The sequence below is a fragment of the Sus scrofa genome, chromosome 13 (assembly GCF_000003025.6).
Source record: "Sus scrofa isolate TJ Tabasco breed Duroc chromosome 13, Sscrofa11.1, whole genome shotgun sequence".
In the NCBI taxonomy this organism is placed as follows: Eukaryota; Metazoa; Chordata; class Mammalia; order Artiodactyla; family Suidae; genus Sus; species Sus scrofa.
The window spans coordinates 69,573,686-69,597,483 of record NC_010455.5 but is presented as its reverse complement, the minus strand read 5'-3'; the positions used below and the strand labels follow the sequence as shown (position 1 = coordinate 69,597,483).

The following is a 23,798-nucleotide window of genomic DNA, read 5'->3' as shown; positions in this document are numbered from 1 at the left end:
TTCTTAACCTACTGCTCCACAGGAGAACTCAAAAAAATATATTTTTATCTTTATATAAGAAGCCCTTTCTTTTTTCACTAAGCACTATGGTTTTAAGATCCATCTGTGTTCTCTGGGGACATCTCACCAAATTGTTAGCAACGTTATAGCATGGGCACTCTGAGTGGCCCACAGAGAGGCGCATGGGGAACGAATGCTGAGTATGTTTACAGGAGTAACACCAGAAGCCTGAGTCACTGACTGAGTCAGTGGAAGTTGAGCGGGGAAAAATGTGAGATCAGAAGATGGTTCTGAGTCCAAATGCTGGCTCTGCCCCTGACACGCTTTGTGATTTGGGGGAGTTGTTTACCTTCTTTGAGCCTCATTTTCTTCTTATATTGGGGTGACACCTTCTATGATTGTTGTGAAGATTAAACAAGATAATGTGAAAGTGAAAAAGCCCAGACCCTAAATGAATGCTGTCAAAAAACGTTGTTTCTTTTCTTCCTTGTGATGGTGCTGTTCCACCGTTGTCAGAATGTGCCCCATACGGAAGGGCTCATCACACATTTTACATTGGCAGCCTCAGGGAGTTCCCATTGTGGGTCAGCGGGTTAAGAACCTGACTAGTATCCATGAGGATGTGGGTTCAATCCCTGGCCTCATTCAGTGAGTTAAGGACCCATCAGCATTGCCGAAAGTTGCAGTGTAAGCTGCAGATGCAACTCCTGTGGTTGTGGAATAGGACAGTGGCTTTATGGCTCCAATTTGACCCCTAGCCTGGGAACTTCCATATGTCTCAGGCACAGCCCTAAAAAGACCCCCCCCCAAAAAAATTGGCAGCATCAGTGAATGCAGCAGTGTTGGCTGGATATAGTGCATTGTTTAACATCAGTTTCCCTCTGCAGGACACAGCAGCCATGGAGAGCATACCCCTGCTAGGTTTCACCATTGCTCCAGAAAAGGAGGAGGGCAGCAGTGAAGTAGGACCTATTTTTCACCTTTACCACAAGAAAACCCTATTTTATAGCTTCAAAGCAGAGGATACCAAGTCAGCTCAGAGGTTAGTACTGCATTTTCTTGCCTCTCTCTCAGAAGGGAATGAGTTGTTAGCCTGGCTTTTGGATTCTGTTCTCCAACTGACCTGTCCCTTCAGGTCCCCTTGGGCCACAGTATAACAGCAGATTAAATAAGTCCACAGGCAGACCTCAGATATATTGCAAGTTCGGTTCCTCAGACATACTGCAAGTTCTTATATGAAGCAAGTGGTGCAATAAAGTGAGTCACGAACCTTTGGTTTCCCAGAGCATATTATGTTTATACTGTAGTCTGTTAACTGTGCAGACACATTATGTCTAAAAAAGCAATGCACATACCTTAATTTCAAAATAGTTTATTCCTAAAATATGCTGACCATCAGCTGAGCCTTCAGCAAGTTGTAGTCTTTTGAAATAATAACATCAGAAATCATTGATCACAGGAGTTCCCGCTGTGGCACAACAGGATCAGCAGCGTCTCTGGAGCTCCAGGACATGGGTTCGATTCCCAGCTGGACACTGTGGGTTAAAGGATCTGGCATTGCTGCAGTTGTGGTGTAGATCTCAGCTGCAGCTTGGATCTGATCCCTGGCCTGGGAACTCCATATGCTGTGGGATGGCCAAGAAAAAAAGATCACTGATCACAGATCACCATAACAAACATAATAACAAGAGAAGTTTGAAATATTATGAGACTTGCCAAAATGTGATACACGGACAGAAAGTGAGCTAATACTGTGAAGAAAATGGTGCTGGTAAACTTGCTTGCAGGGTTTCCACAAGACTATTTTGTAGAAAAGGCAGTATTTCCAAGCATAGTAAAGCACAGCACGATTGAACAAGGTCTACCTGTATTATGGATCATTCCTACAGGTATGCATTGATTCAGCAACCTTTGCACTGTAGTCCAGGCCTTTTGCTAAGTTCTGGAGGGACAAATAGTAAAAGGCCAGTGTCACTGACTTCAGGCAGGTAGTAGTGTGAGCTGGTGACAGTTTCCATGACCAGAATTCCAGGCAGGCCTCGACACCAAGTGTCCCCTCTCTCCTGTGTTGCAGGTGGATTGAGGCCATGGAAGATGCCAGTGTGTTATAGCAGTTACCAACCATGTGGACTCAAAGTACACTCTTAGGTTGATATGTGGACCCTTCCAGAAGCCAGTCCGTGTCTCCGCTCGACCAGACACACATCTGGATTCAGCACGGGGCCTGCCGTTTTTTGCTGTAACCCCGTTGCTTAACACCTTCACAGGTGGAACCTTTTAGGGATATTTATGGACCTTTTCTGTCTTTGTGTTTCCATCCCCCACCCCCACCCCTGGCATAAACTATTTCCTTTTCCAGTAGCCAGTTGAAATTTAGTAACGTGAAGACATGGAAACCAATAGAAGAGTACATTTTAGAAAAGCAGGCTTTTTAGTGGAAACGAGTTTTTATGGTTTTTACTCCTGGTAAACGTGATCACCTTTCATATTGCTGACGCCAGTGCCTCAGGTGAAATGAGAAACAACCGGTAACTAACAGCAACTCTCATCAAAAGCACTTTATTGTTTTACTGAGCAAGAACCTCCAGTTTTATGTTTGCCAAGTGATTTACTGAGGTCAACAGTAGAGGGCGTCCTGTGGACTAATTGCCACCAGTGCTCAAGAGGGGCGTCCATCCAGATGGTTTGTGCAAACCCTGCTGTGGCTCCAGCAAGCACCATGGGGACCATCCTCCTTCTGGCTGCGCAGGAGCAGAAGGGAGGACTCGGTCCTACCGATGGCTCGGCCTGTGGGCCACACGACTGCCTAAAGGAGGGGCTCCCCCTCCCCACAGCGGCCCCAGCACCACACCTGTGCTGACAGATCTGGCCTCCACCCTGGAGGTCACTGCACACCCTCCGAAGAGACAGGGTCTGCTTTAATTTATTGTGTGCCTTCCTGAGTTCACCCCAAGGTTATGCTTATGAGGATTGTCCTTGCTTTCAACACAGTGATCCTTCTGCTGTATTACTGAAGCCTTGAAAGAGATAAAAAGAGAGAGAACAAGACAGAATCAGAAGGTGAATCTGTGGTCATGGCCAGTGGCTCTGAACACAGGAAGGGAGCACAGAAGCAGTGGCTGAAGATTCTTTCTGGGCTCCTGGGGCTCAGTCACCTTCCGCTGAGGACTGCTGCTCACGATGCCAGACGTGTTTTTACATGAAGCGGAGTGGTAGGGGGATTCCTTGTTACTCTTGTCAAAATAAAAAACAATCATAGCATTTTCTGATGTCCTGTCCCCATCTTTCTGCTGCCCTCTTCCCTAAAAAAGGCATTTGCTGGAGTTTCCTTGTGGCGCAGCAGGTTAAGGATATGGCATTGTCAGCGCAGCAGCTTGGATTGCTGCTGTTGCACAGGTTCAATCCCTGGCCCAGGAATTTACACATGCTGTGGAAGAGGCAAAAAAAAAAAAAAAAAAAAGGCAGTTGCTAACAAACCTTTTGTAAAGAGCATAATCTATAGGATTCATTTACCTTGGATATTCTCAGGGGAATTTTTTTTTTCTAGTTTGCTATCTTTCTTTGAAAATGTGTAATTAAACATTTAACTAATGATTCAAACTAAGTGACTAGACAGATCATCTTGTTAATTTGTGAGGACTTGGGAGTTCCCATCGTGGCTTAGTAGAAGTGAATCTGACTATCATCTATGAGGACGCAGGTTCGATCCCTGGCCTCACTCAGTGGGTTAAGGATCTGGCATTGGCGTGAGCTGTGGTGTAGGTCAAAGACACAGCTCAGATCCCACATTGCTGTGGCTGTGGTGTAGGCTGGCAGCAGCTTCGATTTGACCCATAACTTGGGAACCTCCATATGCTTCGGGTACAGCCCTAAAAAGACAAAAAAAAACCTTTTTTTTTGAGGACTTAATGCCATTGGAGTTGTTTTCATCATCAGACGTATTGAAATGGACTTTCTGGATCCTTTGAGTCTATAAAAAGCTTGACGGGACTTCAGGCCCAAGCAGCAGGAGTTCCCCCTAGCTGCTCCCTTTGTCAGTTTGTGAGAGCTCCAGATAGTTATGTGTCTGGAAGTCACTTGAAGGCCTCTTTTCCTCTATAACATCCTATTTCCGATACTCTGTAAAGAGGAGGTAATAGGGCTTTTATTTTTCAGTGAATGGTTACCCTAATAAAAGTACCTGAGCTATAGATACTGGGTGAGTTTTATAAGAGAAAGTAGCCACTAAGATCATGTATAACTGGGCAGAACCTGCCGGGTTATCTGGGCCTTGTTTTCACCTGTCCTTCCCATGTTCTTTGTGGACTCATTTCAGAGATTTCCACTGGCTGACTCAGCTCATCGTTCCTCCCTGCTGTTCTCTTGGTCTGCCCCATCTTACCTGTTCATGTCACCTGTCTGTCCATTGAGGGTTGGGGAGCTTAGATGAAGCCACCCACCTGACCCAAGGGCGCTCCTTCCCACTGGGCCCAGAGGCTGGACCAGGGACCAGCTTTGCTGCCATGGCAGCGCTGCCCAAGGCCCCACAACACCTGCTCTGCCCCCTGCTCCCCGGGCACAGGGCAGCCCCTCCACTGCCCATCTCCTGTGGAGGCCATGTTTCTAGGAAGGAAAGTGTGCAGTGGCCCCGGTGCATTCCATTATCATATGGAGACCATCCCAGCTTCCCAAAGAGTTCAGGGAACATAGTGCAGAAAGAACCCTGGCTGTTATCCCAACACAAAGCACCGGGAGCGTGGGGGTGTCCAGGGATACAACTGAGTCCTGGGTCCTAATACTAACTTCTATGTATCAGAAATATGCCCTGCCGCCTTCTGCTCAGGCTGACAGACTGCAGGACACTCATTCTCCCTTGGACACAGCCTGGGCAGCTTTGGCCTTGGGAGGCTGACACCCAGGTGGTGTTCGGGCATTGCCACCGCCAGTGCGGAGGACCCTGATGGCCCAGCTGCAGCCATGGAAGCAGGTCAGAGTCCCTTCTTTGTCAAGTCCAGCCTCTCATTTGATTGATGGTGTAAACGGCCCCACTGAACACTGAGGCCCTAAGTGGCGATGGAGGCCACCCGGGCTGGGAGTGATAGGAGCAAGCTGGTGTCGAGTTGCTTTCTGCTTTGGGGCAAAGTCAGCAACATGGTGGAATATTCTTCCATTAATGGATTCAGCCTGTGATGTGCGGCTTCTCTGACCAGGGAAGCTTCTGTGCTTCCATGTATTAATGGTCAGTTGAGAGGACAAATGTGTCCACACTCCATTGTCTGTTTTCATCAGTGAGTAAAAGGAAATCAGCCTCACTCAGGTTTAGACAAGTAGAAAATCACCTTAACAAGGAGGTGGAAAGCAGGGCAGGTTCAGGGTTAGACAGTATCCCCCAAGCTCCAAGCTCTTTGGGTTTCTCTGACCTGCATCCAACATCAGCTGGATTCCAGGGTTGGTTCGTAAGAGGTTGACGGGTGATGGTCCCCCAGGGGTGGGGGCTACTGGCTGGCCTTTCACAGCCCCCAAGGAGGGAGAGCTGGCTTCTTGTAGCTTTTTCTTAGAAGCACCCAGTAGGCCGTCCAGACGGCTCCAGGACCTCATTTACTGAGCTGGTCCCTGTAAAGGGCTGACTGGCACAGACCAGTCAGCTGAGGGTTGGGGTGGGATGGCCGCTGTGGAATCACCCACAGTGTCCACTCTCTGGACCACGTCTTCTAGAAAGAAGACTGGTTTAGATTTATGTAGTGCAAGGGCTATACCTTGCTGTGGATTTGGAGGATGTTCTATGGATAGAAGAACTTACATGGCTTTTATTCGGGCATCTGTCATATATGTTTGCTAAAGATTACTGTGAGTGGCTTTGGGGAGGCTGGTTTGATGGTATTGAAATTTTAAGGCCCTAACCCAACACAATTGTTAAATCAGCAGCCAAATAGCACTGACCTCTCACGGGCTCCTAGAAGACCTTTGTGTTAGCAGCAAACAATAGCAAGCATCTCGGCACTAAGGGCTCTAAGCACCTTAACCTGGATCCTTGGTTTAATTCTCCCAAGGACCTGTTGAGGTAAGTTCTTCTTCTTCTTCCTCTTCCTCTTCCTCTTCTTCCTTCTTCCTTCTTCCTTCTTTCTTTTTTCTTCTTCCACATTTTGCAGATGAGGAAACTGGGGGATAGAAATGTTAGGTCACTTGCCTGGGGTTACATACTCACAATTGGCAAACCTAAGCCCATAACGCCTCCAGCTGTGGTGCCTCCCTTGAATGTGTGTGAGCAATTTTCTGACATTTGCCATGTGAATTACCTCCTAAAATTGACAGAAATCTCTGACTGCAGAGAACCAATTAGTAGGACCTTTTCCTCCAAACTCATAAAAACACAGTGTTAGGTCAGCCTAAAATTTACATTTCTTTAAGCAGAATCTTTAGAAGTTATCATGTAACATAACAATCCCTGCATATAAGCCAATGTTATTCCAATATAGGAATTGCCACAATGAATACAGTTCTTTTTTTCTGGAATCACATGCATAAATTTACCTTACCTGAAGATGAGAATCTGGATGTTTAAAACCCAAAGTACACAAGCTTTAAAAAAAATTTAACATTGGGAGTGCCCACTGTGGCTCAGCAGGTTAAGAACCCAACTGGTAACTGTGAGGATGCAGGTTCAAGCCCTGGCCTTGCTCAGTGGGTTAAGGATCTGGCATTGCTGCAAGCTGCAGTGTAGGTCGCAGATGTGGCGTTGCCGTGCCTGTGGCCTAAACTTGCTGCTGTAGCTCCAATTCAACCCCTAGTCTGGAAACTTCAATATGCCACTGGTGTGGTGCTAAAAAGAAAAAAGTAAAATTTAATGTTCCTAGTTTATTCAGTAATTGACATGTTAGGATGAACATTCAAATATGAAGGATTTTTAAAGTAAGTGACTTTGGGGATTCAGCACATTCTTCTCATATAATGGAATTGATTAGAATTTCTAAGATGGATTTGTAAATAATAACCTTAAAGTTGGTGGATTACTTGCTATGCTCCAACCCTTTAAGAATTTACATCATGTGGTGAAAAGACAAGCTCCAAGGTTATGGTCAACACTTGTTCTTTAAGGGTTGGCAGGAAGTCTTATTTTGTGAGGGTAGCCATCATTCCCTTGCCACCCAGGTTCCCTCTGTGTCCTAGGGGTAGGGTGGAAGTCATATCCCCAAAGGAGGGGCTCTTTCCAGAGGGGGAACTAGCCCTGGGGCCAGCTGCATAGGTTCAGACCCGTCCATGGCCTGAGACTGCCACCCCAAAGTCAAGCTCAGTTCTCCACCCCCCCACACACACACCCCACCCCCGCATGCATGGTTATCAGTCCCCCCCTCCCCAGCTCCTGTCGCCCCATCTATCCTCTGCAGTTCCCCTCTTGAGGTCTGGGTGGAGCCCAAGCAGCCACAAATACTTGAGGAGACTCTGGACAGGCAGGTAGCGGACCTGGAGTTTGCAAAGTCTGAGAAGGTTTTAAGAGTAAAATCTTAGCCCATGGGCAGCGACCTCAGCTTGTGGCCAATTTACAGGATCTCTCTGCAGTGTATAGTCAAATCCTGAGATGAAGAAAGTGAAATTCCATGTGCTGCAAGTGTGGCTGTAAAAAGAAAAAAAAAAAAAAAAAAGGCAAAAGGAATGAAGGAAGGAAGAGAAGAAGGAAGGAGAAAGAAAGAACCATAAACAAGTTTATTTTTGTTTGTTTGTTTGTCTTTGTAGGGCCATATGTGAAGCATGTGGAAGTTCCCAGGCTAGGAGTCAAACTAGAGCTGTAGCTGCTGGCCTACACCACAGCCACAGCAACACTAGATCCGAGCTGTTTTATGCCAGAAGCCCCTAATGCACATTTTCAACAGTGAGTATCCTCTAGTTTCTAGAACAATTCCTCCGTTGAGTGCCACCTGTCCTGACCTCAAGTTCTCCTCAAAGTTAGGCTCTCACCTTTGGGCTGCAGTTCACATTCTCTCCAAAGGTGGACTCAGGGCTGTTCCCCAGCAGCTGTACCAGAAGTGTGTCTTGCAGAAAATGTGGGCAGTGAGCCACCTGCTCTGTAAAACTGCTCTTAAGTGACAGATGTGAGCAGGAGGACAGGATTTAAAAGAATTGCTGCCTTGTGTAAAGCTGTGGCCCTGCCAACCCAGCAGCCCAGGTCTGACAAGCCTTGACGCCACCTCTAGACTCAATACACATGCAGTGGGGACGCATCCAGGAGAAATCACCTCTGATGGCTCCACTAGCTGGCTGGGCCCCAAGCCTGAGATTTGACTATTCCAATGTGTATAATTATGGAAGTTATTATAGGCACAAAATTAGCTCTTTAAAAGATACAGCTATAATACCACTCAGTGACTCTGAATCTGATTTTATGGGTCGAGGTGAGAAATGATCGGCCATTGGTTTTCGCTATAACGATTTGACTAATTTCTCTTAAATCTCAACCTCTCACCTACTCAGCAAAGATCTATTCTTACCAACATAAGACATCACTGCCTCAGCCTCTGAGTCCATCCTTCAATACCTAGGCTCAGAAACAGAACCTCTCCTGAGAAACAGAGATGAAGAAAAGGACCTTCTAAGTCACATTTTTTTAAAAAGTTTCCCTTTTTCCAGATGTGTTCCTTGACACTCTTAACCTTTCTTTGTGAAAATTTTATAGCCTTTTCTCTCTTGAGTCAGGAAAACTATGGGGATAAAACCTCTAATCAAGGGTGCAACAGGAATTCCCATTGTGGCTCAGCAGTAATGAACCCAACTAGTATCCATGAGAACGTGAGTTTGATCCCTGGCCCTGCTCAGTGGGTTAAGGATCCAGCATTGTCATGAGCTGCAGTGTAGGTCACAGATGCGGCTCAGATCCCAAGTTGCTGTGGCTGTGGTGTAGGCTGGCAGCTCCAATTTGATCCCTACCAGGCCAAGGGTTCAGCCCTAAAAAAAAAGGTGGGGAGGGGATTCAACAACATAATGTTTTTCAACAGTTCTTTGGGGGAAAAAAATCACCACAGATAAAACATTTTCTAAATAGCATGTTTTAAATATTACACATTCCAAATTTCAAACATGGTTTAAGGTGTTTAATTCAGTGCTTCAGTCAAGAGTTTTGGGCTTGGAGGTCCAGCAGCTTCTGTATGTTTCCTTCCACTCTCACTGCTCTGGGAAGTGGCATTGTCTCCACTGACCTCCAAACAGACTCCGGAGCTGGGTCCAAAGTCTACAGTCACTTAATAGCACATCTGGGCTGTGGTGAGACATCAGGGTGTGCTCTGCTCTGCCACCACCACCACCCTCCTCAACTGAAAGATCATAACTTTTCAGTTATCCTGGAAACTGACTCTGCAGATTGAAACTCTGTTACACAGTTGACTGGTAAACACTGACTTTCCAAACAGAAATGCTGATTTACCTAAGTTATCCCGAAACATCTATGAGCAAAGCAAATTTCACTTTGACACATGGAACCTCAAGAAACACATATTTCTTTCTAGGATTCATTAGCTGGAAAGGATGGTTAACATGATCCAGTTGTGTTTCTCCATGCTAGAAATTTTCCTCTGTTGGAACAGGAAGAGGGAGGGTGAGTGACTGACAGTGGGTGTGAGCCCGTGGGAATGCCAGGGGTCCGGGACACTGAAGCCTGGGTGCCATGTGAATAAGGACACTGGGCGTGCCACAGAACTGAGCCTGGGAGCCTGGGACACACACACACACACACACGATTCAACTTCTAAATGGGGGCTCCTGTTTCCGGCCTACCAAGTTCCCTCTCCTTGACAGATGAAAATGTATCCTCAGTGGAAGGAATCAAAATTCTTGCTGAGTTCAGCAGTGTTGTTACTGGATTACTACCACAGAATGGCACTGTCCTCTGAAGGTGGCTGCAAAGACCTGGGAAGTTTTTCAGTGGCCCTGGCTGAGGCGTTCGGATTTTATCTCCTTAGTCAAAGGTACCAAACTGGTTCTGAAGCCTGGAACCATGTGTAAGAGGTGCTGATTGGCCTGCAGATTTTATTTATTCATTTTTGCTTTTTAGGGCTGCACCCACAGCATGTGGAAGTTCCCAGGCTAGGGGTCTAGTTGGAGCTGCAACACGGGATCTGAGCCACGTCTGCAACTTACACCACAGCTCACGGCAGTGCAGATCCTTAACCCACTGAGCGAGGCCAGGGGTCAAACTGGCTTCCGCATAGATACTGTTTGGGTTCTTAATCCGCTGAGCCACAACAGGAAATCCTGCCTGCATAGTTTAAAAACCATTTGCAGAGGTCCCATCGTGGCTCAGTGGTTAACGAACCCTACTAGTATCCATGAGGACGTGGGTCCATCCCTTGCTCAGTGGGTTAAGGATCCAGTGTTGCTGTGAGCTGTAGTGTAGGTTGCAGATGCGTCTCAGATCTGGCATTCCTGTGGCTCCGATTGGACCCCTAGCCTGGGAACCTCCATTTGCCACGGGTGTGGCCCTAAAAAGACAAAAACAAAACAAAACAAAACCCATTTGCAAATTGCCAACATTTTAAAGCTACAAGAGTTGACATTTACAGATCTGGATTCCTGGCTTCTCTTGAAAAATCTGAGCTTTGTCATCTCTGGGCCACATTCCAGGTGCTGATGAGGGGCAACCGCTTTAAGTTGGTAGTGAGCTCTCCAGGTGTCACTACCACCTTTTAACATACTAATTGTGTTTATGTTAGTTTACTAACCTCCTTTAGATTATCTGTCAGACTCCTACCTACCCCTCATCCCTACCTCAGGCATCTGAGTTTTCACTGCAGCCCTAAGAAATGCAGAACCATCAAAGAAAGCTAGGAGTGTCTCTGTTTCAGAATACTCAGGCAGTGGCAGGAAGGGAAGGAGAATGGAGAGGTGAATGAATGGATGGATGGAGGTGGGGGGCAGCTAGTTAGACTGGTTAGGAGGACTAGAAAACCATGGCAGTGAGACAGAGATAAGACCAAAACTAGGGACCAGTGGAGGAGGGCTAAAGTGAAGATAGAAGGGGAATTGGTGTTGTGTAGACCCTCAGACCTGACCCTAGACCCAGAGGCCCCTGCAGACCAGAAGGCTCAGGCAGCGTCCCATCTTTCCTCAAGGCAAGGGTCAGATCCAAAGCAAAGCACAGAAGGCAAAGGCTTTTCCAAGGAACCTCTGGGTTAGAGGTCATTTCCTGGCTTGTGGTGAACAGGAAATTATTTCTTCTTTAGGAAACTGAAGGAATGCTACTATTTAACTTTTGGACTTTGTGAGGGCAATGCTGGCAGTCCAAGTGGGTTAGCTCTTGAAGTGGTACTGATGCCTTAGGATTAAGAGTTCCCAATTAGGTGACATTTTATTTTTCATTTTACTTTGTTGTTTTTGGCTACACCCGAAGCATACACAAGTTTTTGGGCCAGGGATCGAACCCGGGCCACAGCAGGGACCTGAGCCACAGCAGTGACACCAGATCCTTAACCTGCTGAGCCACCAGGGAATTCCTTACATGACATTTTATTTTTGCTTTATTTTATTTTATTTTTTTTTTATTTTTATTTTGCTTTTTATAGGGCCACACTCAAGGTACATGGAAGTTTCCAGGCTAGGGGTAGAATCTAAGCTATAGCTGCCAGCCTACACCACAGCCACAGCCAGCTCAGTGAGGGATCCAAGTCCCATCTGCAACCTGCACCACAGCTCACGGCAACACCAGATCCTTAACCCACTGAGAGAGGCCAGGGATTGAACCTGCATCCTCATGGATCCTTTATTTCTGCTGAGCCATGATGGGAACTCCCCCTAGGTGACATTTTAGAAGACATCCTTCTGAGTGTATTCTTTTTTTTTTTTTTTTTTTTTTGAGTGTATTTCTAAAACAGAGGACTAAGGGCAGGTGTACTTTTCTGAGAACATAATCTTATTTTCATCATGTTTCCAAGATCCTTAAGCCAACAACTTTTTAAGGCATGGAAAGCCCCAGGTCAGAAACCAAATGGTCATGACCCTCAGGAAAAGCCATTCTGGAGGGGTTGGGGATCCACTCTGCAGTGTTCTTGTGTTCCTCTGTACCACCAATCCACTGCAGGGTTTCTTTTCTTTTCCTGGAAAGAACACAAATCTCTGATAAAGAAATTGAGACCTCACCAAGCAGCCGTCTACTGTGACAGAGCTTAACAGGTAGGTAGAAGAGGGTTTTCTTCTTTTCAAAGTTCCCAGAGACAAAAGAGAAGAAATAAGCAGAAATAACTATTAATAGGAGTTCCCTTGTAGTACAGTGGGTTAAGGATCTGGCATTGTCACTCCAGTGGATTGGGTCGATGCTGTATTATATGATCCCTGCCCCAAGAATTTGCACGTGCCATGGGTGAGGCCAAAAAAAAAAAGAAGAAGAAGAAGAAATAACTATTAAAATATATTGGGGTTGAAACAGAGCTGTAGCCACTGGCCCACACCACAGGTCACAGCAACACCAGATCCTTAACCCACTGAGTAAGGCCAGGGATTGAACCTGTATCGTCATGGATACCAGTCATATTTGTTTCTGCTGAGCCATGACGGGAACTCCGAAATAACTATTAATAAATGTTCCACCACTTGCTAGTCATGTGACTTTGGAGAAGTTATCCTCCCTCTTAAGGCCTCTGAATCGTCTCTTGTTAAAAAAAAAAAAAGGATAATACCATGTACTTCACAAAATTATTATGAAGATTAAACAGGATAATGTGTGTTAGGAATGTGCAATCTGGTATTCAGATTCCAAATTCCTTTTTTTTTTTTTTTTTTTTGGTCTTTTTTTGCTATTTTGGGCTGCTCCCTCGGCATATGGAGGTTCCCAAGCTAGGGGTCGAATCGGAGCTGTAGCCACCGGCCTACGCCAGAGCCACAGCAACTCGGGATCCGAGCCGCGTCTGCAACCTACACCACACCAAATTCTTTAAAAAAGGCTAATAATAATTATAGGAGATTTTAAAATTTTATAAACATGTCATAATTATATAAATGACAAACAGAAGTTTCACAAAATGATTACTATATATAATAATAAAGCATAAACTATTATAGAAGAATTGCTACAAGAATATACATAAGTACTTTTGAAGGTAATTATTAAGTCTTCCCAGTCTAGGTAATCTTCAGGCATGGTCAAGGAGTTTTTTGTTTTTTTTTTTAATTCTTTTAAAAGTTTAAACAATTTTTTTTTTTGCCACACATTTTTGGAACTAGACAAGTGATCTGGGCCTGTCGCATACATCAGAATGACCTGTGATGTTCAGTAAAAGTGCTGATGCCAGGATACCCAAGCTTACAGTTTTAGATCCAATGGGGGCTTGGAATTTCAATCATGAACACATTATTTTTATTTTTTGGCCTTGCCTGTGGCATGTGGAAACTCCCAGGCCAGGGATCAAACCTGTGCCATAGCAGCAACCCAAGCCACTGTATTGACATCACCAGATTTTTAACCCGCTACGCCACAGGAAAACTCCAAGAACACTTTAAAGGCTGATAAAACAATGTTAAAAGCACTGTTAATGTGGAGTTCCCACTGTGGCACAATGGGATCGATGACATATTGAGAGCACTGGAACTTAAGTTTGATCCCCAGCCCAGCACAGTTGGTTAAGGAACGGGGGTTGCCACAGCTATGGCTTAGGTCGCAACTGTGGCTGGCACCTGATCCCTGGCTAGGAACTCCATATGCCCTGGGCAGCCAAAAAATGGAAGGGGAAAAAAAAAAAAGCTCTGCTAATGCAATGTGGATACTTTGTATTAACAGTCAAAAAAAGAAAGTATAACTAGTATTAACACAGCATGTGTATTTTTTCGTGATTATAAAATCCACCAAGTGTTACAAAACCACTTATAGTTCTCAATAAAATACTTCCATTGAAAACACAAAGGAGCAAAAGATGGCACTGTGGCAGTGCTGATCTCAGCTGTTACCTGCTGATATTGTTGGCAATCCGTGTAAATGTACATGTGCTTCTGTTTTCAGGGGAAGGAAAATGCTCAAGCCCATTAAGATTATGAACACTTGCTATTACTTTTACTATTAAATCACTAACCTCTAACTGGAAATTTACTGAATACTGTTACAAACAGGAAACTGACAGAGTATGGTTTACAACATAAACCTTAAGGTCAAAAGGACTAGGGAGTTCCCATTGGCTCAGCAATAACAAACCCAACTAGTATCCATGAGGATGCGGGTTCGATCCCTGGCCTAGCTCAGTGGGTTAAGGATCTAGCATTGCTGTGAGCTGTGGTGTAGATAAAGAGGAGGCTCTGATCGTGTGTGGCTGTGGCATAGCCTGGGAATTTCTGTATGCCTCACGTGAGGCTCTAAAAAGACCAAAAAAAAAAAAAAAAAAAAAAAGACTAGACCATGGCGATGGCTTTACTTTCTGCACCCTCTAGCACTGGGAAAGTTATTCAATCTATTTGGGCCTCAGTTCCTGCACCTCTGTAAAATGATGAAATAATGGTGCCTTGTTCACAGAACTGCTGAGTATTTAACGGAGAAAATTAAGAAAACTAAAAGCCATCATGGAAACATTAATGTTTAGTATTCATTTCAAAATATAGTACAACTGTGTTGGCAAAAAAAAATCCTCAAAACTCATTGATACGTGTATTTTAAAGTTATATCTCAAGTATCATACAACATTAAAAACTTAATTTTTGAAAAAGAGGACACAATTACAATGCACTCCATGTTTATTTATAAGGATTTACCATCAAAATACTGTGTTCCCTTAGGCACATCACTTGACTTTTTTGGTTCTTACCTGTCTCTTCTGGCAGAAAAAACTTTGACTGTATTATCTCTGGAGATGCCTTCCAGCTTCAGGATCTGTGGTTTACCATGACATTATAAATTTAACTCTTTTTCCCACTTCCTTGCAAGGAAGTAAAATGGATTTATTTAAAGTATTTCCATCAAATAGAAATAATAAGGAAAAAAAGAAGTGGAACTCCCATGGTGGCTCAGCAAGTTAAGTAGCCTGACATGCAGTCTGTGAGGATGTGGCTTCGATCCCTGGCTTCACTCAGTGGGTTAAGGGTCTGGTGTTGCCTTGAACTGTGGAGTAGTTCGAAGATGCAGCTAGGACCCTGCATTGCTATGCCCATGGTGTAGACCGGCAGCTGCAGCTCTGATTTGACCCCTATCCCAGGAGCTTCCATATGCTGCAGGTGCAACCCTAAAAAAGACAAATATTGCCATAGGAAGAACAAATCGGACTCCATATTATATCTGTTCTTTCTTACTTTTGGGGGGGGCCTCACCTGCAGCATATAAATTCTGGGTCAAGGATCAAATCCAAGTCGCAGCTGTGACCCTATGCCACAGCTGCGGCACTGGTGGATCCTTAACCCTCTTTTCTGGGCCAGGGATTGAGCCCACACCTCAGCAGCTACCCAAGACCCAGCAGAGACAACACTGGGTCCTTAACCCAGTACAATGCAGCAGGAACTTCAGTTTCTTTTTGTTTTAATCTTTGTGCTTTTTTTTTTTTTTTTTTTTTGGCCATGCCCTTGACCCATGGAAGTTCCTAGGCCAGCAACTGAAACTGCGCCACAGCAGTGCCTCAAACCACTGCAGTGTCTATGCTGGATCCTTAACCCTCTGCTCCACAGGAGAACTCCTAACCTTTGTTCTTTGCTATGTGAGCATGGTCATGCTGACTGTGCACCTTTTGTAAAAGAATGTTGCCTATAGCCCAAAACCTACAGGATAGCCTAGTTCCAAGTTGCTGACCTTTAAGAGTCCATTCATATAGAGATAAAAAGATGCAGAACAGAGAATAACATTTGTTTTGTTGAAGGCTTACAGGAACATCATGACCTGACCTATGTGAGAGCTGCTTGACCAAAGAAGTCAACCAGCATCAAGAAGTTTGCCACCAACCAACCATACCCCTCCCTGACTTTGACTTTAAAATGTCTTGGCTAAAAGCCTTTGGGGAGTTTGGGGTTTTTTCTTGGGCATGAGCCACCCATCTCCTTGCATGGCACTGCAATAAACTTTTCTCTGCTCCAAACTCTGATGTTCCAGTTTTATTTGGTCTCACTGTGGGTCAGATACATGGACTTGCTTCTGGTAACAATTCTGGTGAGCCGGCCAGGAGTCTGTGGCTATATCAGGTTGACTTCAGCCAGAAGCAACTCCTTCCCTGAGTCCCAGGAGCTGCCAGAGTTCACTTCGCTCCAGGGATCTCAAACGGACTGTCCCGGACTGGCACCAGCTGCCCCAACGCATGAGGCTATTTGGAGCTAAGAAACATCCTGAGTTGAGGTCCCCATTTGGTAAGTTGCTCTAACTGGCACAGGCTAGGAATTTTCTTCACTTCATTTGGGCTGCTGCCCTTGTGGGAAGTGAGCCATTCCAGGTCTGTTCTCTTTTGAGAGCTGGGCCAGTCTCTTTGGAGGCCTCTGGGAATAGAAGTAGAATTTTAGACTGTATCTCTTCTGATTGTCTGTGCAATTGTAGCTTGTGTTTTTGTGTTTATCGTTTTGGGGTAAGCCAGCTTGTGACTTTGTTTGTGGGATGTTTGTTGTTTGTGTGTGTGTCAGTACTTAACAATGGCTAGTAGAGACATCTTTGGTGAGTAACTGGGCTTGTTGTGACGACACCAGGGTATCCTTCACTATTGCTTTGGGCTTCACCTATGGAAGTGTTGGTTGTGATTTTCCCTTTTGAACTAGCTTTGGTCATTCAATCAGCTTCATCTCTAATGGGGCATTGTGTGGGGTTCTCCCCTTTTGGACTGACAGGGTATTGGTTGGGAATCTCCCTTCTTGGTGCTAGGGAACTATGACTCTGAGAGACCGTGTTGCATTGCATTTATTTGCTTGATATTTGATAACACCGGCCTTAGTTAATTAAGTATGGATAATCAGAGCTGTTTCATTTTACAGTTCCCCTAAGGTGTATTTTTAGCAAAACTAGATTTTTAGCTAGTGCATCCATAAATTAAAGAACACATTTTTATTGTAACACTGTGTGACCTCAGTACTTCCTAAAATCTAAAAAACAATGGCCCCTAATGCTTCTGTTATTACATCAAAGTGGGCCTTTCACATTTGCTTTAGTTTTTATTTTGGGGGCTGTTCATGGTACCTAAGTCCAAATCCTGTTCTTTCTTCCTGGTTTTGCTGAAAGTGAGACATGTGAATGTGAGCAAATAATATATATATGTTTATATATATGTATTATTCAAAATCTGGAACTCCTAGATTTTGTTATTAAAAGTAGGCTGGTGCAGGAGTTCCTGTTGTGGCTCAGCAGTGATGAACCCGACTAGTATCCATGAAGATGAGGGTTCAATCCCTGGCCTCACTCAGTGGGTTAAGGATCTGGCATTGCCATAAGCTGTGGTGTAGGTTGCAGATGCAACTTGGGTCCCGTGTTGCTGTGGCTGTGGAATAGGTTGGCAGCTACAGCTCTGATTTGACCCCTAGTCTGGGAACTTCCATGTGCCTTGGGTGCAGTCTTAAAAGACCAAAAAAAAAAAGGATGGCTTATAAAGTGTTTCGCATTAACATAGCTCTGAGCTGGTTCACAACATCTGATCAATTTTCCTCCAATGTGACTATCTACTAACTAGGCAAATAAAAAGGATGCCTAGCACTGAGGGACATGTCTAGACCGGGGCAAGCATAAGTCACCCCACCATCAAGGGACATGTTTTGGTTAGTTGAAGGGTTTAGTCAAAAGGGGAATGAAGAGAGTTCCCGTCGTGGCTCAGTGGTTAACAAATCTGACTAGGAACCATGAGGTTGTGGGTTCAATCCCTGGCCTTGCTCAGTGGGTTAAGGATCTGGCATTGCCATGACCTGTGGTGTAGGCTGCAGACATGGCTCAGATCCCACGTTGCTGTGGTTCTAGTGTAGTCCGGTGGCTACAGCTCCGATTTGACCCCTGGTCTGGGGACCTCCATATGCGGCCGGAGCAGCCCAAGAAATGGCAAAAAGACAAAAAAAAAAAAAAAAAAAAAAGGAACGATGGAAAAATATGCACATATTTGGAGGTATGGGGAAGTCATTCTGGCTTATATATGACTTAACTTGAACTTTACTGACTAGAGCAGCCTGTTTTATAGCCTTCTGGATGTGCACTGTACATATGCCTTGGCCACTGAGGAGGGGAATACATTTGAAAGTCAAAAGCTATAGTTGAGATATCTAAGGTAAAAATAGGTGGCCATTGTGGATGTGATTTCATACATATTCCTGTATTGCTAAGGACTTGACTTTTCTGAGCTGTGTCATACTCAGGATGTCACCAGCCTCTCTCAAAGCACTGTATGCTGACAGGTGGCAGCTGCAATCTTATAACCTCCAGGTCTCCTCTTGTAACTATTAAATTTTTAGGAAATAAAGCTGTTTTAGACCAGATGTTAGCAGAAAAAGGAGACAAGTGTAGTGGCTAATACTCTTGTTCTACCTACTACATCAGAAGTTAAAACCTACTTAGATAAAAAGAAACAACTGGCTACCTTGCTACAAGTCTCCCCCAAAATGCCACTTTCAGATTGGTTTTCAGGCTTATTCTCCTCAATTCCTCAGGAAATGATCTTTATTATACAAGACTCTGATCCAGGACTTGGAACTTGGGAATATTTCCAACTTGGTGTCAATTCCCCAAATCAAGGAAGGATTACACACATTTCAGCAGGAAGTAGCCAGAGCAGTCACTGCTTCATTACCTTGAAGATTTAGGAAAGGATGAAAATGGGGTTGGAGTTTGCAAACAAGTCCCCCTAAACCCAAGCTCCTTTGTCGAGTTTATGATTAAACTATCGAAAATATTATTCTTTTCTTTTTACGGCCTCACCTGCGGAATATGCAAGTTCCTAGCTAGAGGGTCAAATTGGAGCTGCAGCTGTAGGCCTATGCCACAGCCATAGCAACACCAGATCTGAGCTGCGTCTGTGACCTATGCTGAAGCTTGTGGCAACACTGGATCCTTAATTCACTGAGGCCAGGGATCGAACTTGCATCCTCAGGGACACTGTGTTGGGTTCTTAACCCAATGAGCCACAAGGGGAACTTTTTATTCCCTTTCTTGCCCAACACATGCTCTCCCCAAGATTGAGGGGTATCAAAGAAAAGTGGGTAATAGTAAGACAACAAAATTCTGACTCCATATTAGATCTGTTCCTTTATTACATCATCCATGGTTTCCTTCTTGAAGAGGGACGCCATGGTCAGAGATGGTGCCTGGGCTACCCTGCTTGGCCCAGTCTGGGCCTGCAACTGGAAGAGTACAGAAGGGAAAGGATAGGTTTGAAGGGTTCAGGATGGTGGAGTGGATGGGCAAAAGAAGAGGGTGGGGATCCACAAAGCCTGCCACAATGAGCTGCCCAGAGCTCAGGTGGCTTCAAACTAAGACACTTTTTGGAGAGCTGTTAGCACAAAGGAGCTGACACCAAGAAGTTTCCAATGACTAACCATGCCCCTCCCTCAACTTTCCTTTATAAAGGCTTTGCCAAAAAAAAGTTCAGGTTTTTGTTGTGTTTTGTTTTCTTATTAGGGCCTGAGGCACAAGAAAGTTCCAGGCTAGGGGTCAAATCGGAGTTGCAGCTGCCAGCCTACACCACAGCCACAGCAATGCTGAATCCTTAACCCATTAAGCGAGGCCAGGGATGAAACCCACATCCTCATGGATACTAGCTGGATTCTTAACCCAGTGGGCCACAACAGGAACTCCCAGAGTTCAGGGGTTTTTCTTGGGCCTGAGCCAACCTGTCTCCTTGCACGCCCTGCAATAAATCTTTCTCTGCTCCAAACTCTGACATTTTGGTATTGTTTGGCTTTAGTATGCACACAGATTTACATCCAGTATTGAGTATCTAATGAAAACCAGTAACTCAAGATGTATAGGATTAAGAGAAGCAATTATATTTATATTTAAGCAATTCCACAGAGTTTCTTGATACACTTAAGCATCATCGTTTACTAGTTCACATCTCCAAAAGGAGACACATGGAAGAAAGATTTGGATCATATGTTCAAGATTTGGGAGGCTTTTAACACTATCTGATACTCCCAGAAGCTGGTGTATCCTCGGACCTTTCAAACCCCAATTAAATACTCTCTGTACCGAGTAGGGCACAAAGAATTCAATATCCACCCAAGAAACCATACACTTCCGATCTACAGGCGCTCCGCTGTGTCACCGCTTCCTCAGTCCACAAACAGAGGCCTCGGCAGGGCGGACGCCGGGTGGAAGACCTTACGGTGAGAACACAGCCCCCACCTGGCCTCCAGCCGCCAGAGGAACCCGGGAGGGGCGGACTGGCCCCCGAATAACGGAGCCCTGCGGTCCCGGCTTTTTAAAACGACCAACCACCCCTTTACCCCAACGACCGCGGCCTCCACCCTCCATTCTGGCCCTGCGGCGGTGCAGGCGGCGGTACGGGCCGAGGCTCCGGCGAACAGCGCGGAGCCTGCGTCTTCCTCCGCCACCGCCGCCCGGCCGGACAGCCGTGGGGCCGGATGGAGCAGCGCGGCCGCCGCGTTCCGGTGCGCGCGCGCGCCTCAGCCAATCGCGTGCTCGCCCGCCCCCCGCGGCCGCGGCGAGGCCGGCGCTGGGAAGAGGAAGAAGAACATTCGCCCTCCTCCTACCAGCGCGCGGGCGGCGGCGGCGGCGGCACCGGGGTCACGAACTCTGACCTTTCGCTGACAAAAACAATAACAAACCCCCCCTTCCCCGCGACCCCGGCGGCGCCCCCGGGCCCGCCCCCGCCGCCCCGCTCCCACCTCGGCGTCTCGTCTCTCGCCCGCTGCCCCGCGAGCCCGCGGCCCCGGGCTCCCGCCATCCGCCGACGCCGGGAAGCCGGCCTCCCCGCGTCCTGCCCTCCGCGCCGGGGGCCGCCCGCCGCAGACACGGGACCTGCTCCGAGGCCGCTTTGGCGCCAAATCCTGAGGTAAAATTGAAAAAGGGCCGGGGCGGGCTCGGGCCGGCGGCGGAGGGGGCGGGCCTGGCGCGCGGACATGGAGGCGCCGCGGCGGCGCCTGAACCCGACCCTTTTACCTTTGCCACGGGGCGGTGGCGCCGGCCGCTTTGCATAGTGGGCCGGGCCGCTCCCCTCCCCTCCCCGCCCGCGGCCGGGCGAAGCGAGCGGGCTCCCCCTGACCGGTCGGGCCGGCGCGAGGGTGGGGGCGGAGGGGGCCGGCCGCGGCCCCGCCTCACAGTTGGCCCTCCGCCAGCGCCGCCATTTTGTTCTTGGCGGAGATGGCTCCGGCTGGGCCGCTCCCCTCCTCCTCCTTCGCATCCTCCTCCTCCCTGCAGTCCCTCCTTCCCTCGCTCCCCGGCTCCTCTCCCCTCCGCTTCCCGCCCGTCGTTGGCAGCCGCAGCGGCCCAACCGCCGTTTTGTTTTGTTTTGTTCTTGAAGGGGAGGGTGGAGGGAAGAGAGGAAGGCGGGAGTGGGGCGCGACCTTCTGAACGACGGCTGGGTGGGCCAACTGACGCCAAGACAGGCGGGCTGGTGCTTGCGGCTCCGCCCCCTGAGGCTCTGCTGATTGGCTCTGTTGGGAGGGGGTGGTCCCCGCGCGGCGCGGGAGCCCTGGCTGGGCTGGAGCAGGGGCCGGGGCGAGGTGTGGGGCCAGGGCGCCGGGGGCGGGGCGCTCAGAGACGCGGCCTGGGTGAGCGCGAGGCGCGCGTGGGTGCGGTGAGGGGTCGGGCAGCGTCTTCGACCGGGACACGTCTAGAATGAGTGCTGTAGAACGATGGTAAAGAGGTGATGAGGCATCCTGAACCGAGGGCGCTCGCTCGTGGGAAGGGCTTTTTGGAATCTGGACACCTTGGGGCTCCTGACCATACTTTCGGCGCGGCGGCGGGCGAATCCCTCTCGTGAGGCTGTTTCATCGGCTGTCAAGTGGGAGGATGGGCGTTCTTGCCAGGCTGGACCTCCCTTCCCAGGATCGTTTGAGGGACCCAACTCAGAAAATGGAGTCCAGGCTATTTTGTGAACCTCAAAGTAATGTAAAAATGGTGTTACTGAAAATGGAGTGAAGAGCCACCTGGCGCGGAAAGCTTAAGGGTACAGAGGGCTTAAGAGAATGGAGAAGAATCTGGGGTATTTTTCTTTTCATTCGTTGGTTAACTACATATTTGCTTAGTTTAGGGCACTGGGGATACAGCCTAAGAACCAGCTAGACCAGGCCCCCGCCCTCCCAGAATTGGGGGTGAAGTAAATAGACAAGTGATTTTAGCAAGTGGTAAATCCCATGAAGGGGGTGAAATGAAACTGGTTGATGTGTTGAAGTCCTGAGGAAACTGCTATTGGCTGGTTAGGGAAGAGGAGGCCAAGTCTGAATGGATTACCCAAGGAAGAACTAGCGTGAGAGAGAGAAGGAAGAGCAAGTGTGAAACCCCAGAAGGGAAGGCATTTGGTGTGAGTGAGGCTGGAGAGCTGTCCTTTTCATTATCCCCTCTACCTACAGGCTAAAATCTCAGAAATAAGACAAAGATAATGGAGACTAAATCTCAGATTTAATAATCATAGAGTCAAGGAAAATAGAACTATCAAATGCATAACTGATGTAGACATGACTTGAGAAAGCCTCAGAAAATGTTACTTCCAGGTTCAAATCCTTTGTCATCCCCTGTGTTTATCTTCAATTCCTCAAATATTTGCTGAGCCCAGGTGTTAGATGATAAGGACATTGATTGGTGTCAAGCATGTGAATATAGTTCTTTTTTTTTTTTGTCTTTTTTTGGTATTTCTTGGGCCGCTCCTGCAGCATATGGAGGTTCCCAGGCTAGGGGTCGAATCAGAGCTGTAGCCACCGGCCTACGCCAGAGCCACAGCAACGCGGGATCCGAGCCGCGTCTGCAACCTACACCACAGCTCACGGCAACGCCGGATCATTAACCCACTGAGCAAGGGCAGGGACCGAACCCGCAACCTCATGGTTCCTAGTCGGATTCGTTAACCACTGCGCAACTACGGGAACTCCGTGAATATAGTTCTATATGCCTGAGTTCCGTTTTCTCCTTCTCCCCCCAGTTTATATACATACACGAATGCACATACCTGTACATACATAAAAAGTTGGAGGCAGAAGCCAAATAGTGTTGTTAATAGTGCCAAAATTTACTAGCCCTATGACTTTGGATAAGTTAGTTAACTTTTTCGAGACTTAGTGTCCTCATTTGGGTGATAATGGACCTTTCCTTCTGGAATCGAGGATTAAATGATTTTAATGTAAATAAAGAGCTTAGAAAAGTGGCGTATAATAAATGCTCACAGTTGAAGTCACGAAATACTAGCTGTTTGGTAAAGACATTGGACTGGTTAAGTGATGGTAAACAATGAAATTTTTAGACAGTCTGGTGTAGGAGCAAAACACTGGATTAGAACACTGGAGTGCTAGTTTTGCCTTGGCATCCAAACCAAAAGTTTATTTGGGAAACAAAGTTAAAAAGAAAAGGAAGTAGTGCAACTAATAGTATTAACAGAGGTATGGGGTGCTTTATAATTTTCAAAATTCTCTTACAGGCATTATATTGTTCAATCCTTACCAGGATATAAGGTGAAGGTCCTTTTCCTCCTATTTTAAAACTTTTCTAAGACTTTTCATCATTTTTTAATCCCTGTATCCCTACCTCTTTGTGCATTGAACATTGGCCTGCTTTCAGCTTCCTTGAAAGTGTGACTGACTTTGCTTTGCTGTTCCCTCAGCCTAAAGTCCTTATATGCCCCCATTCCACACAAACTCTAGTCTGCAGATGTCAACTCAAGCGTCACTTCCTCAGGAAAGCCCTCTCTGATGCCCACTGCCAGTCTAGATCAGATTCTTTCACTTTACACTGTGTTCCTTTCCTTTAAAAC

The 23,798-nt window shown here is 46.6% G+C and overlaps 3 protein-coding genes across 4 annotated transcripts in view; 2 read left to right on the top strand and 1 right to left on the bottom strand.

Annotated features, from left to right (window-relative positions):
• The window catches only part of FGD5 (FYVE, RhoGEF and PH domain containing 5), a 129,827-nt gene extending 126,568 nt beyond the window's left edge, over nt 1–3,259 (top strand). Inside the window, exons 20-21 of the mRNA XM_005669809.3 lie at nt 888–1,042; nt 2,075–3,259. Of these exons, the coding sequence (XP_005669866.2) occupies nt 888–1,042; nt 2,075–2,111 (192 nt within the window). The 3' untranslated portion in view covers nt 2,112–3,259. The remainder of the gene's footprint in view (nt 1–887; nt 1,043–2,074) is intronic.
• Nucleotides 2,544–21,829, bottom strand: LOC106505680 (serine/arginine repetitive matrix protein 3-like). Its single transcript, XM_021069810.1, has 4 exons — nt 21,785–21,829; nt 20,996–21,668; nt 5,920–6,137; nt 2,544–3,427 (listed from the first exon to the last, which is right to left on the bottom strand). Exons 1-3 carry the CDS (start codon nt 21,827–21,829, stop codon nt 6,016–6,018), a joined length of 840 nt encoding a protein of 279 aa, XP_020925469.1. The 3' UTR covers nt 2,544–3,427; nt 5,920–6,015.
• Nucleotides 19,846–23,798, top strand: part of NR2C2 (nuclear receptor subfamily 2 group C member 2) — a 112,841-nt gene continuing 108,888 nt past the window's right edge. The window contains exon 1 of one of the 2 annotated variants that reach the window (XM_005669805.3): nt 19,846–20,888. The gene's annotated coding sequence lies outside the window, so the exon portion shown is untranslated. The remainder of the gene's footprint in view (nt 20,889–23,798) is intronic. The other variant, XM_003132387.6, reaches the window with a different exon arrangement.